Below are 14,740 nucleotides of genomic sequence, written 5' to 3'. Positions count from 1 at the left end.
GGCTCACGCTTTCCTCACTCCGTCTCACACCCACCCCATGTTCCTGGACAACACTGTCTGACATTTGAATAGGAAGTTCTGATATATTTTCTGCAAATAAATGAGGCTGAGAGTAACTTGTGGTCTTGAATCTTCAAAGCTGTTTACGTGAGTTTGAGATTTCACACAACCACCACTCCTCCAGCTGCCAGACAAGCTGTGAGAAGACATTTAGTCGGGGATCCACATATACTTACATACCCTACCCAGATTTAGCCATGGTGATGGTAATTTTTGTTGTTCTTAATAGTCTGTAAAACTAGGAGCAAATAATACAGCTTAAAATCCTCACTAAAAATCGCTAAAAAGAGAGATCTAATGATGATGAAAACAATGAGAAAAGAAAACAATATATAAACTTCTTATATAAAGGAAAGGATGTTAAGGGGGAAATGAGACATTTCAGATATTCAGTATCTTGTCTTTACTTCTTAAATAATTTCTTTTAGAAGGGGAGAAATACTAAGTTTTTGTTTTCCCAGAGATTTGAAGCGAGATTATTGATGAACATTAATGAACAGTTTTCAGAAAACTGAATCTCTTATTGAGATTATTAATTGTGGATTAAGTCACTTAAAATTCGCTTGTGCAAAAACAGTGCACCATTTCCAGCATCCTCTACCAGCGGGGCCAGGGCTACAGTGCATTACTCTGTAGTTGCCTTCTGGGAAAGTCCTCTTTGAATTATATTTTCTTACGTAAAAACACCTTCCTCCCTGGCGTATAATTTCAGAGCTACATTCCCACAGTAATAATTTAGAATATAATGATCATACTTCAGAATATAGAATAAAACTAAGCACTGTTGATAGAAAAATCATACTTTGGGGATTAAATAATAGTAATTTGCAAATTATTTCTAAATTGGCAACTGTCGTATTACTTGCCTGTTGTCAAAGTGATAAATTCAAGCCTCCCAGAGAGGGAATGTTGATTTGCAAAGAACTGCAGGGAAGGGGTTCTGTCTGATAGTTGGCCACTCCCATGGGTATTTAAGATTGAAAACAGTTCTGCTTGTCACTAAGTTCTCACTTGCCCTTTAGCACAGAGAGTGAGATCGGAGAGCAGTCAGGTGGTGAGCAGGTTGTCAACGTCTGTTTAGAGAGATGGTGCAAACAAGGGCCCGTTACGATCTGAAGATCTTGTCCCATTGAGTAAGCAAAAGGGGGCAGAGAGATGAATGACCTCCGCCACGTAGCCTCAGTTGAGAACTTTCCTGTGCTCTTCTCACTCTCCTTCTATCTGGGTTGTCCTGTAGCACAATAAGAACTCCCAGTGGTGTCAGGAGCATTTCCTGAATTACAAGGGTCTCGTCAGAGCCGTGACAGTGAGGGAGCAATTGAAAAAGCTTCTTGTCAAGTTTCAAGTGCCCAAGAAATCCAGTGAAGGTAAGAATACACTGCCACCACCAGTGACGCCCCTTTCTCTGCTCTGTGTAGTTGCATTCTTGGAGTTCTTGGGCTGGGCTGGTGCGAGGCAGCACAGTGTACTCTGGACCCACACCAGGTTCCTGTTTTGAATTGCCCGTGTTGGTGAAAAGCTGTATGTGAAAGTAGCATATTTCCCCCCAAGGAGGTCCATTTTTATTTCTGAGGGCTGTTCTTGGGAAAAAATTTCACAAGCCCTGACAACACTTAAGAATCATAAACATTCACATCATTGTACATTACGTGGTTAATTCTCCCATGTAGGCTTTGCAAGAAAAATGACTTTTAAGTGGACAGCATTTATGGCTATTTCACATAAACTGCATTTTATTTTCAGTTACAGGTATGACTAAAGCAAGTGCCGTGTGTTTAGCCTAGGCAGGCACTGGGATGAGATGGAAGTGTTGTGTAAGACACAGTTTCTGGCCTCCGGTAGTGACAGTGACTACTGAGGACACACTAGGTTACACCATGGCAGGGGTTCTACTTAATATTCTCTACTTAATCTCCTACTCTGAGGTGTGGGTGATGTTATCCTTATTTTACAGAGGAGTTGTTAGGTCCCAGGGAGAAGTTAACTTAAGTTCAGGACAGCACAGCTGGTAACCAGCGAAGCCAGGTCTGTGTGGCTCAGGCTTCTGAGGGGAGATGTGTCTGCTCAGCCATTCAGCGGTTGTCTTTCGAGCACCTCCGGGGTGCCAGGCCCCCAGCCGCGCTCTCAGCACCACTAGCGCTCACTAACATTTCTGAAGCGCCTGTAATAGGCCTGGTGGTGTTGCGAGTGTTTCCATACGTGAATTCATTTAGTGCTGACAGCACTCCAGTGAAACATGCACTGCTGTTATCCCCATTCTACAGATGAGAAAAGTGGGCTCAGGCGACGAGTGACTTGCTGCACAAAGGTCCCACGCAGTGAGTGTACAGTGGAATCAGAACTCAGGCAGTTTTATTCCAGAGCTTTATTTTGCCTTTATATTAAGAGCAACTAATTACATGATGACGAAGACGTGGTTCTTTTTTTTTTTATTATTATTATTTTTAAAAAATTTATTTATTTATTTATTTATGGCTGTGTTGGGTCTTCGTTTCTGTGCGAGGGCTTTCTCTAGTTGCGGCAAGCGGGGGCCACTCTTCATCGCGGTGCGCGGGCCTCTCACTATCGCGGCCTCTCTTGTTGCAGAGCACAGGCTCCAGACGCGCAGGCTCAGTAGTTGTGGCTCACGGGCCCAGTTGCTCCGCGGCATGTGGGATCTTCCCAGACCAGGGCTCGAACCCGTGTCCCCTGCATTGGCAGGCAGATTCTCAACCACTGCACCACTAGGGAAGCCCGAAGACATGGTTCTTACTCTCAGGAAACAGTGCAGTGAAGGGAGAGATTCCTACAGAGACCCACTACTGCAGTATGAGATTATCAGTTGTCTTAGAAGCTACAGGAGTAGACGTTTGAGTGATCATGGCGGACAGCAATGGGGGCTCTAGTGGCAATGCAGGGAAGAAGGAATCCAGCTTGGGGCTCTGGCCTGGGAGGCCTCACAGCGGGCCGCGAGTGGTGGCGGAAGTCCAGTTGAGCTTACTGGTTGAATTAGAAACCAGTGGCAAAGGGCTTGCTAGGCAGGGAGGACTGTGGAGACACGTGCTGGGAGAGAGGAGCATGTAAGATGCTCAGAGAGTATTGACGGATGACCAAGCTCACAAGAGACGGAAGAGTTGAAACCTGGGTGATTGGGTAAAGTTGGTGTCATCACTAGAAACAGGAAGCTCACAGGGGCAACTCATTGGGGAGAAGCCGGTCAAGCACCTGTCGCCCAGCAGATAGAGGACAACGTGCATCTGCATCTTTGTTTCTTAACCTGTTTTTCATTGTCAACCTGAAACAGCAGAAGTGTGTGTTGGGGGGCTCTGAGGAGCTCCAGTTCTTTATGTCTCAGTGCAGAAAGAATTCAGTGAGAGGCAAAGTGATAGATAAGAAGTGATTTATTAGAATAGGACGCTTGTGAGGCTTACAAGCAGGCGGGCGAGAGGGTGCCACACCGAGAACTTAGTGGGCTACAGTTTTATAATCAAAGGAAAAGTGGGGAGGGGGAGGAGACCACCTTCTTCCTCATTCTTGAGTAGACGTCAAGCTTCCATCATCAGCTCCTCCCCCACGTCAGGCGGGGGAGTTTTCTTGTCCCTACATGGTGGAACTGGGACTGTCATGGCGCAGTGGAAATGAGCAAAAAGGCGGTTAACGTATACTAAAATAGGGTAAATCATCTCAGGTTTCAGTATAATGTCACCTGTCCTTACATTTTTTCTTTTAGTGTGCGCAGAGAAGCATGTCCTAGGAATCACTAACGTACTGAGCTCGCTGGGCAGGATGTGGGTCTCATTCCACCATTGTTTTATTGTTTCGGGGAATGTCTCATGCTTCTGTTGCACGGTTTTGTTGCTAAGCAAGCCGGCTTGGTTTTGTGGTTAAGCAAACCTGTTTTCTTGAATGATCATTAACTTACAGGGGTCTCCCATAATTTTTCTCTACTTACAATCCCCTAGTAGGATTAACTATTTAATCACCTCCTTTGTCCCTTTACTCTGTCCCTATTGAACCCCTCAGCCAGGAGAAAAGTTACATTGAATTTCAACTCTTCCTAATGAGAGAAATTAAATACTAAGGAATAAGATTTTGTAAGGTAGGGTTGAGCTCTGGAGGGCCACAATCATTGTAATATCTAAGATTCTCTACTACCCTGCCCTCAAGAGCCCATTTTTACCCCTTGGAAGTGATATCATCCTGATAACAATGCACGTTCTATGTAGAAATTTCCTTTGGGCAATTGGAGAGAAGGAACTGAATCTAGGATCAAATTGTGGTTAGAAATGTAGATTTGAGATTTATCAGTTCTGTGCTGAAGAACAATAGAGAAAATCATGGAAATTGAATAAATTACATGCAAATTTAAAACTTCTAGATGTTAAAGAAAGCAAACAGTGAAAAATATTTTCAGCAGATATGAGATAAAAAATTAAAAACTTTATGACAGAATGAGTTTATTTAACATATTTTTTAATAATGTTTTAGCTTTTTTTTTTTTTTTTGGCCATGCTGCATGGCTTGCGGGATCTTAGTTCCCCGACCAGGGGTTGAACCCGCACCCTCGGCAGTGAAAGCACAGAGTCCTAACCACTGGACGGCCAGGGAATTCCCTGTTTAACATATTAAGAAAAAAAAGACCCCACTAGTTTCCAAGTTGATAAATGGGCAAAGGAATGGAATGGAAAATTCACAAAAGAAGAAATATAGACAGTAATCAAATAAATGTGCAATAAAAGAAGGGGTACCTTTTTGCTAGAACATTGCTGGTAAGAATGCAGTGAAACGGACATTCTCATACATTGTTGATGGCTTTGTAAATTATACCGCCTTTTGGGAACTTATTTACCAACATACTATATTTTATTGGATCCAAGACACCATCATTTGTAAGACACACCATTATTTTATGTATCATTAAGAAAGAAAAAAATGCTGCCAATTATAATACAATTGCTGTCCTGATTTCAGTGAGTTAAAGTGTAAAAAAGAGTGGGTCTTAGAATTGATGAAATATATATATCATAAGCCATATAGATGACATTATCGTTTTGCACAATAATTTGGATATATCCTGTGGAAATCATCTAATAAATGGGCAGGCTTTATCCTTGGAAGATGTTTACTATAGCAACACAGCCACCAATTAAAATGAGATGTTTGAAAATTTTGAAGAATTACAAACTGTAGCTATAATCACAGAAATAATATTGTATTGTTAGCGTCCCAGGTTGTGTCTTATGGAAGGAACATCATTCCTGCAAAATGCTCTCCTAAAAAGGAGTTCCGAGCTCACTGGCCAGCCTGTGGAGCGCTCTGTAGGTTCTGGTGCTCAGCCTTGGTCTTGTCGTCTGTGGCCCGGGGAGGGGTTGGGGGCCCCAGGTTAAGGGAACAGTCCAGCGTATTTCCCTCGGCAGCCATTGTGGGAGGGTGGGGACCTCCATAGATGGTGCCAGGGCAGGTGTCCAGCACTGGGAAGCGTGGGGCTGGGACCCGTTCAAGAGATGGTTGCGAGGTGGCTCGAAGCAGCCTGGGGTGGGCCTCACGGCACAGGCCTGAGCACACAGAGCATAGGGCAGAAAAAATCTCATCCATCACTCTATTTGCTACCTTGTGTAGGTGATCCAGATCCGGTTCTGAGGTGCATTGTTTCCGGATTTTTTGCAAATGCCGCGAGGTTTCATTCTACTGGAGCTTATAGGTAACATGATATTTTGTGAAGTCGTTTGTGAAGTCACTTAAGTCGTTGAAATCTTAAAAATAATCCAGACCCCATAGCAAGGTGACATGCAGGGAAAGTAGAGAAATTAAATCATTTTTCTTTATTTGTATCATGCCTCTTTTTAAAGATGCATTGAGGTTAGCTGTATAGCTTTAAGTGAAATGTCTTAACTTTATGGAAATGATTCTCAAATACTCAGCCCATCTACATGTTGTAGGAGGATGACAGTTACAAGTCTGGAAGCTGGTAATATTTCCATTCTAATCAGAGAATAATAGGACCAGAGGGAACCATTAAAGATGATCTTTCCTAGAGAAGTTACTTTTGCCCTTGGGCAGTTCCTAATGTTTTTAGAGATCTGCAGAACTGCAGCTACCCAGATAGATAGTGGCCACATTTGAATGTTGGCAAGTGTTTCTTCATGTGCTGGCCACCCCTTGCACTGCTACAGACTTCAGCCTGTCTCTTCCAGTTCCATTGTCTAGGCATAGAAAAATCACTGAGCATTGATGCCCTCCAATAACCTCTAGTATATTCAAATGTGGTAAAAGCTAACGCATAGTTTAGGCCTCTTTTCTCTAACTGAATCATTCCAGTTCTTTGAATTGTTATTTTTAGTCTGTCTTTTCTGAGCTTGTTTTAGTCTCATAACTTCATTGTAGCCGGTTTAAAGCGCAGTGATCATGACGATCTCTTCTTTAATAAGGGAGCAGTCAAAAGGCTTTCTCCCAGCTTGTCTTTGGATTTCCTCCATATATTGTCATTAGCTTTTTCACCTCAGAACGTATGACAGTCCTGTGATCCTGCAGTCACCATGATGCCCCATCCCGGACACTGGGCTTTGGTAATGAGCCCAGAGTTGCGTTGGGCTTCTTTGTTTTTTTTGGCAGCCAGGTCTCCTCCATCTAGTATCCTAGCAGCTGACTGTTTGATCCTCAGTATAGCACTTTACATTTGTCTCTAGTGTGTTCTGTTTGTTACTCCAGGCCAAGTAGTCTAGCCTAGCAGTATCATGATTCTGTTGCCCATTGTATGAGCTCCCCCTCCCAGCAATGGGTTGTCCCTGTTTGAGGCAGCTCTGGAGAGGCCTGTGATCTTCTCCAGTGAGTGCCGTTATTTTGTTGTCATTTGATTGCCCCGCTCTCCTCAAGAGTATTAATTAGCAATTTCTACGAGCATTTACAGAATTCTTTCGCCAGTGTCCTCAACAAGAATACAGGCTACATAATAGGCTTCGCGGTGGTTGGGCCCTTTGAGACAAAGTTCAGTGGCAGTCATCTGATAGGACAGCCAGGACCCCAGGCGCTGGCTTTATTTCAGCGCCAGAGATGAGCTGGGTCATGGCCTTGAGGCACTTGCCTGACACGTAGGTCCCGGGCACCTGCAGAAGCGCTCTGTAGTTATGGTTTTGGCAGCAGCATCCTAATCCGTTACGGTTCTCTTGTGAGCTCATCTTACCGATAGTTGTGTGCGTGGTAAATATTTTTTGAGTTAAATCGAATCAAGTCTGAGTTGGAATTTGAAATATTATCTCAGAGAAGTGGATAGTCCAATATTGAGCTTCCTTTTTTTCTATTATAATCTCCCCCATTAGACAATCTTTATTATTTAATTTTACTATTTAACCTTGTTTAATAGAAAAGTTTATAGACGTAATCGTATATATTATTTCTGTCCTCAAGGAAATTTTTGAAAGAGAACCTACAGAAGATAAACATAAACATAGGCAGAGCAATGTATTTCTCGGTTATTTTTTTGAATGTCCATGTGTTGCTTTTCTTCTCCCTTTTTTGCGTGATTTATTCTTGATTTCTAGAGTGACAGCGGGGGAGGGATCATAAAGGGCACAAGAGATGGAGAGAGTAGTTTTGTTTGTGTGAAGTACAACCTGCATGCATTTTTGATGACGTTAAACGCGTCTGTGGGAAGGTCTTGCTTTAAGTGTTTAAAATGTACTTGAGACAAACTTGTTCTGCTTCCCAAGGACCATCCGTGACGATCATGAATTGCACATCCACCCTGCATCGGTCCTCTACGCAGAGAAGCCGCCCCGCTGGTAAGCCCCCTCCTGCTCCTCTGCCTTGTAAGTGTGTTGAAGGCAAGGCCTAGTTCTTGTTCGTCTCTGGGTCCCCAGCGCCTGGAGTACAGGCGCCCAGTACACGTTTGCTGACTTTGTTCTACTGTGATCGGCTATAGAATTTCTGCTCTATCAAGGATCCCTTTAAGCTAGTGGTCTTATTCCTCTGCTCACTCATCCACTCAGCAAGCATTCATGTTCACCCACGGACTAGGTGCTCTGTCCTTGCGCTGGGGACAGTTGTGCAGAGAGGAGTTCAGGTCCCAGCCCACAGCCTGACAGACACAGATGGGTTCCAGTACCTGGGGAGAAAGGCTTTGATAGAGGGGTGTATTTGATAGGTGGCTGCGGTTGGCACTTCATGTGCCAGGGAGTCAGGGCTGGCTGCTTCAGGGAGGAGATAATACTTGCTCTGGAAACTGGTATCTTTTTTTTTTGCCATACGGCGTGGTATACGGGATCTTAGTTCCCCGACCAGGGATTGAACCCACGCCCCCTGCAGTGGAAGTGCGGAGTCTTAACTACTGGACCACCAGGGAAGTCCCTGGAAACTGATATCTATATTAATATATGCACTCCTAAAATCTGAGGATTTAAATTACCTTCTTGGCTCTTTGGTGTCTGTTACCTCAGCCTCAGGCAAGCCTTTTTTAATAGAAGTATAATTTATATAGATTGGAAGAGTATTGACAGCTGTGTTCCCCACGTAACCCATACTCCTAGTAAGATATAGAATACTTTCATCTCTCTAGAAGGTTCCCTTGTGTCTCTTTACAATTAATTCCCAGCTCCTTTCAGAATCAGTGAGCCTTTGCTTCTATTTATGCATTTTCTAAATTACATTAGGCTCTGTTCAGAGTTCTGTAAATAAAAGCATAAGGATCCAGAGGGTCCTGTGCTGATAACTGAGATGTCCTGGAAATCACTTAGGACTTAGAGTCTCCTCTGTAAAATGGACACACTGGTACCCACCACTCAGGTCATGAGGCTTAAGTGAGCAGCACGAATGCATTTGTTTAGTGTAGTGCCTGGCACACAGACTAGATAGAAACGCATTAAAGGTAAAGGGGAAAAAACTCGTCATCTCTAATTGTTGTGGTTCTGACTCTCATCGTAAGATATAGGAAATTAGCTCATGTTTTCTTCTTGTTTCAGGGTTATCTACAATGAAGTTATCCAAACCTCCAAGTATTACATGAGAGATGTGACCGCCATTGAATCTGCTTGGTTATTGGAGCTGGCCCCTCACTTTTATCAACAAGGAACGGTAGGAATGAGCCGAGCCTGTCCCCCAGAACCACCTGTTACCTGCCTCTTTGTATTTTTAAATACACATTTATTTTCCAGTTTAATGTCCTAAACTTGCTGTCCCCTCCCCCCACCCCACAATGGTACACAGGGTGAAAGGCCATTACCATGGTCCCAGACCATTCTGGGTGAAAGCACCGTACCATTGCTCGTGGTGAAGTGCATTTAAACATAAATCCCTCCAACTTACATGACAAAAAAAGAGAATGTATCTTCAGCTCTTCCTCTCTCCCTCTGCTCTTCTAAACCATTCCCAAAGAAGTTTTGTCACACTGGACTGTGTTCACAGGAAGCAGCACAAATATTTTCTGATGAGGATTGCCTTGCCAAGATGGTAAACACATGTGCAAGCTTAAACCCGAGGCGGTTTAAACGCATGGTGGGAGATGCCGAGCGCCGGCATCGCTGTGTATATAGTATATGCTCTTCTTCCACGGCAGACGTGCACATTAATTCAGCATCTTTGTCATCTCTGATCTATTTTGCTTTTAGACTGGTTTTCTACCTCGTTATGGGTCACATTTTCCTGCTTCTCTTGTCTAGTAATTTGTTGTTGTATGCTGGACATTATAGGTGCTTTGTTGTGAAAAGTTGATTTTGTTGTTTTTATAGAATATTGAGTTTTTTCCTCGTAGACAGTACTGGCAGATCAGTTTAATTCCACCAAGGCCTGATTTTAGTCTTTTTCAGGCAGGTCTAGAGTAGCCCTCCTCCTAAGACATGGGCTTTTTGATGCCTCAACTGAATGCCTAGGATGTTCATTGAGGTCTTTGCACTCTGGCTGGTCAGAGCTCCAGTGTCTCCAGCACTGAACAAATCTCCAAATCTCCATATCAGGTCACAACTCCCCAGTAACTAGTCTCTGCCAGCCTCATGGAACCTTGGCCTTCACATGTGCAGCTTAGCTTTCAGCCAAAGACTTAAGGGTGGTAGCTCTATGTAGGGTTCTGGAACTCCTCCTTTCTGATGGCCTGTCCTGCAGATTCCAGCTAGCTCAGCAGCTCTGAACTCTGATCTGTGTTCCCTCTGCCCAGCTACGCTGTTCTCTATTTAGGGTTCACTTCCCTATGACAAGGTTTGGAGGGCCATGCAGAGACCTGGGATGACTATAAAGCTCACCTCGAGTGTTTCCTTCCTCTCAAGGATCACAGCCCTGTGCTGTTACCCAGTGCCTGAAAATGATTGCTTCAGATATTTTGTCCCGTTTCACCATTGTTTACCACAGAAGGGAAACCAAAACCTGTTACTTCATCAAGGCTGTAACCAGACTACCATGTTTTCAAACCAAAATTTGGCTTGATCGGTATATTTTACAATTGGGAGATTCCACATTAAATATGGATTTCAAGATTCTCTTGAAAGAAATGTTAAATTTGCTGAGTTTCTGAGCCTGAGTTGCTGCCTGGCAGCAGTCAGCAGGGGCTGAGGAATGGCTGGCTGCCTGCGGTGGGTGAGTGACTCTCCCCAGGTCCCGCCTCACTTGTTTAGTTCACTTGCTCAACTCTTCAAAACATTTGAGTTGTGATCCTATAAATGGAAAGATCTTCTCATCCCTCTCCCTCCAGCAGTGTTAAGGGAAATTGTCCTTTTAAAATCTTATGATATTTAAATCTTAAACAACATGACAAAAAAAACTTTCAAACCTGTATCATTCTTCACGTATCCTCATCCAGATATTTCAGCTAGAAATGAGATCAACTGCAGGGACTGAGAAAAACGCGGTGTGTTGTCTCTGCTGTACTGGGCTGATAAGGGTAAACCTGAAGTGAAAGAAAATCTTTTTCCTGCAAACAACTCAGGTGGAAAGCAGCAGACTTCAGAAGTCCAAGAGCAGCTGTTAGACACGCAGACGAGAGGTTAAGGAGAAGGGTGCACCGTGAGGGTGCTTGTTAGAGTAGCAGGAATCAGGGACTTAGAGAAGGGTGATTCTGAAGTGGCCTCAGGTTCAGTTAGACTCTTGGAGAACAGAATTAACCTAGAAGCGGAGTCAAAATGACAGTTCCTCTCAGTCAAACACACAAAGTTAAAGAGCAGATTGCCCCAGAACTTGGGAGAAAATGACAATGCCAAGTTTGCCTTTTTTCTCCAAAAGACTGTTTTTCAGCTCCTCCGCTCCGCTCTGATGACTGCCTGTGATCAGAGTATTTTTAGAGAGGCCGGGACCTCAGAAATCACCTAGGTCGACGACCTCATTTTACAGGCGAGGGCCCTAACCCTTCCCACACCCCAAGAAACTTGGTCCCTCCCTAACTAAACAGTCCAAAGGCACTTCTGCTATTAACTTGTCCAAAATGGATTGATCTCTCCGAGAGCCCTGCCGCTCTCCAGTGGCTGCCCATGCATGGTGGACGGTCCCTTGCTGAGCACAGGGTAGCACCTCGCAACCGTGCACAGCCCCCAGATCCTCCCCGGCTCTGTGCCTGGCATCTTTGGTGACTTTCCATTACCACTGTTTTTCAGAGTGTTGCCCTCACCCTGTAAAGAGGCCTGAAATGGTCCAGAGTCAGCTTTGTTTATACTCAACATTCTCCTCAGAAATGAGCACCAGAAATGGTCCCACAGGCATGATGACCTCACCCCCCATTCCCAAGCTAAGGCTGTGGGTGTCTGCCATTAGTCGGAGGGGTCACGTCAGGTGAAGTGCACAGAGGAGGGAATTTGGAGAAATTCAGGAAGACCCACAGCTGGAGAGGGGAAGGCCAGGGGGACCTCCTGTTCAGAGATTTGCCTTTCAAATCCTTAAATTTTTTCTCCTGATTCTGAGATACCTTTGGAATCTAGGGAAATCCCTCTTCACCAGGGCCTTTGCAAGAATCCATACTGGTCCTTTCTTGGGCATAAGCGGTTAGAAAGTGTGGCTTCTTGCAGCTCGTTTACTCCTGTGTCCTGTTCACTCGGCCACCCATCCTGTCGTGCTTGGTGGGGTGCTTCATCTTCTTTTGCACCTGCATTTTTTCAGGGCCTGCAGTTCTCTGTTGGCGAGGGGGATGGCTGTCTTGAGGCCATCGTAGGTGCACTAAGAATGGGGTTTGGGCACGGAGTGTGCTGGGGGTTGGCGGGCCTGCTCTGCTGGCAGCCGGGGGGTTGGGGATTCCTCGTGTGAAGATCCTGCTGCATGTTAGGGCAGCACATCTGGGGTATCTCCTGGTTGTTGGTGTATGATTATTAAGAGGGTATCAGGGATACCTCAGTTGGTGAACAGAGGACCTTTATTGAAATCTTCCGTTTATACTCCCTGCCTCAAATGCATATTTTAGGATTTCTAGCACTTTTGGCTTTACTTGAGAGTGTAAAGAATGCTTGTCTCCCCCAGTTCTGTTATCTGATGCCCATGATTATAATGTTATGCTTCCTGGGTTATGTATACTGGTAGAGAGTGACATTTCCAAAAGAAAAACGTGTCACCAGGAAGTGTCCTTTTCCTGTGTGTCTTCCCCACTCTTGCGCAGGGCTCTATGAGAGTAGGGCCTTGAGCTCAGGTACCTGACTTTAGTTGGCTGACCTCTTTGTTCCTAAGGGGAGAAGACCTTCCCTTGACCGTTCTCAAGAAATTCTAGGAAACGCACGGTGATCTGTGGCCCGAGCCCAGGCCCCAGAGCAGCACGGATATTGGGCTGCAGTGCTGGCCGGGGGGGGCGCCTGGGGTGGAGGGAGAGCCGCGTCTCACTGACAGCTGCCCGCAGAGCCCCGGGGGCCCAGGTTGAGCCAGGGTGGCCTGACCTCGGGCTGTGTGGCTTACTGAAGGCCTGTTTCCTTTGTTGGTCGCTTGGGCTTTTTTCCTCTATTGCCTGAGGGGCAGGGCATTTACTGAGAAGGTGTGGGCCAGATGGAAGCTTTGATTTGGTCACTTCCGTGGGAACCATGCTGAAGTCGGCTTCCTTTGTCTGACCGACCCCAGTGATGACATTTTCTCTTCTCTTGCAGCACCTGTCCCTAAAAGCCAAGAGGGCCAAGGTCCAGGACCAGTGAGCAGAGCTGGGCTGGCGCTGCGGGGGCTGCTTGGTGCCCTCTCCTCCACTCTGCCGCCCCCCCCGCCCCAGGGTGGGGAGCTGGAGTCGGCTCCTGTGGACCCTTCATCGGCTCTTAAGTGGGCTGCAGCCCGTTCACAGCCCCTTCCCGCCCCTCAGCATCTGCATTCCTCGCTGGGATCCCAGAGGAGTTTGTGCCTGGGAGGGCATCCTGCCTCTCGGGGGCTGGAAGGCCCGCGCTCTTTGCTCACCCAGCACCCTCCCTGGCCCAGTGTGCCACTGCCACCAGGCGTGCAGCCCTGGCCCAGCTTCGTGGGGAACGAGGAGGAAAGCGGGCTGCCGCGGGCTGGAGCACCACGTGGCGGGGGGCAGAGGGTTTGCTGGGCTGGCTTTGCTTTCCCTGCTGGGGTCCCAGCTCCGTTGACCACTGAGGTCCGCGGCCAGGTGTGAACAAGCGTGTATCTATGAAGGCCTGAGACCCTGGAAACATGGTGGATTTCTGTCAGAATCACCCAGGGGCGTGTCTGGTGGGCACAGGGGACCCCAAACCAAGCAGCTTCTGATTTCCCTCTGCCCGTGTCACTATTTGTCAGCGGTCAGGAGACTTGCGAGGCTTGGCGATTGACAGGACCCGTGTGTGCTGTGCTTTGTTAACACAGGATTTCTCTGCTTCACAAGCGGGCTTAGCTTCCCCTCCGTGCACGGTACCATGTCCTGATGCCATTAGTGAAAGCGCTTTAGCTCAAACCCCATCCCGGATCCTCTGTAGCAGAAATTCACAACAGTTTAGAGGCCCTAAGCTTCTGTAGCTCAGGAACATAACTTGTACGTTTGCCTTTTGTTTCCTTGGGTTCTTGCGAGAATGCCAGACGAGGTCAGGGGCTCTTCCAGCAGGCACTGGTGTCATTGTCCCCCGGGCTGCTTTGCTGTGATGATGTTTGCATTTCAACCCATGACTGATACAGATTGTTTTCCCCTTACTGTTTCAATGACATTTATTTTAAAAACAAGTAGCTCGAAAGTTTATTTTTGTACTGATGTTAGTTTGGATGAGCCACTTTTGGCACCAAATGTGTATGTCATTTTTATTTCTGTTTTATAAACATGTAAATAATAGTGATAACTTGTTAATAATAGTAAACCTTTATACTTAAAGTAAATGTATTCCCTCCCATCCATGGTTCTCGTGGTCTGTATTTTAAGATGGTCCAATTAATTCTTCCCAGTGAGGGCTTGACATTAGCTAAGAAACCAGATGCTTGGCACACAGCAGCTTTGGGGGGTCACATGACCACAGGAAGCCCCATAAAGCAAGATCATGTGGCCAAATGCCCTCCAGAGCTTGTTAGAGCAAACATGGGATGTTGTTTAAATGAAGTCCCAAGGAAGTGCCAATTCCTCCCGGTTTCCGATTGGGATCCTTGTGGAGAAAGGTCAGAAATATAAAGTCTGAATTTAGGACCAGGGCTGATCCTAAAGAGCTTCTGTTGGGGTGGAAGGAGGAAAGGTGCAGAATCCACATCCTCTGGTGGGTGAGACCGCAGATCAAAAGAGGCGATCAAATACAGCAGTCGTGGGTGCAGCCCGGAGCCAGTGCGGCATCACTGGCCGCCTCTGCCTGTGCGT

General features: G+C 45.9%; 1 protein-coding gene across 4 annotated transcripts in view; it reads left to right on the top strand.

The window, feature by feature from the left end:
* Nucleotides 1-14,275, top strand: part of DHX35 (DEAH-box helicase 35) — a 71,544-nt gene extending 57,269 nt beyond the window's left edge. For 2 of the 4 annotated variants that reach the window (XM_059897680.1, XM_059897678.1), the window contains 5 exons: nucleotides 1,298-1,427; nucleotides 5,659-5,740; nucleotides 7,746-7,817; nucleotides 8,994-9,105; nucleotides 13,071-14,274. In XM_059897680.1, the coding sequence (XP_059753663.1) occupies nucleotides 1,298-1,427; nucleotides 5,659-5,740; nucleotides 7,746-7,817; nucleotides 8,994-9,105; nucleotides 13,071-13,115 (441 nt within the window). In that variant the 3' untranslated portion in view covers nucleotides 13,116-14,274. Of the gene's footprint in view, nucleotides 1-1,297; nucleotides 1,428-5,658; nucleotides 5,741-7,745; nucleotides 7,818-8,993; nucleotides 9,199-13,070 lie in introns of those variants that run through there. The other 2 variants (XM_059897679.1, XM_059897677.1) reach the window with 2 other exon arrangements.
* Nucleotides 14,276-14,740: the final 465 nt, after the last annotated feature.

Source organism: Balaenoptera ricei, chromosome 15, assembly GCF_028023285.1.
Source record: "Balaenoptera ricei isolate mBalRic1 chromosome 15, mBalRic1.hap2, whole genome shotgun sequence".
Taxonomy (NCBI): domain Eukaryota; kingdom Metazoa; phylum Chordata; class Mammalia; order Artiodactyla; family Balaenopteridae; genus Balaenoptera; species Balaenoptera ricei.
Note: the sequence above shows the minus strand (reverse complement) of the source record. Positions and strands in the feature narration are given on the sequence as shown.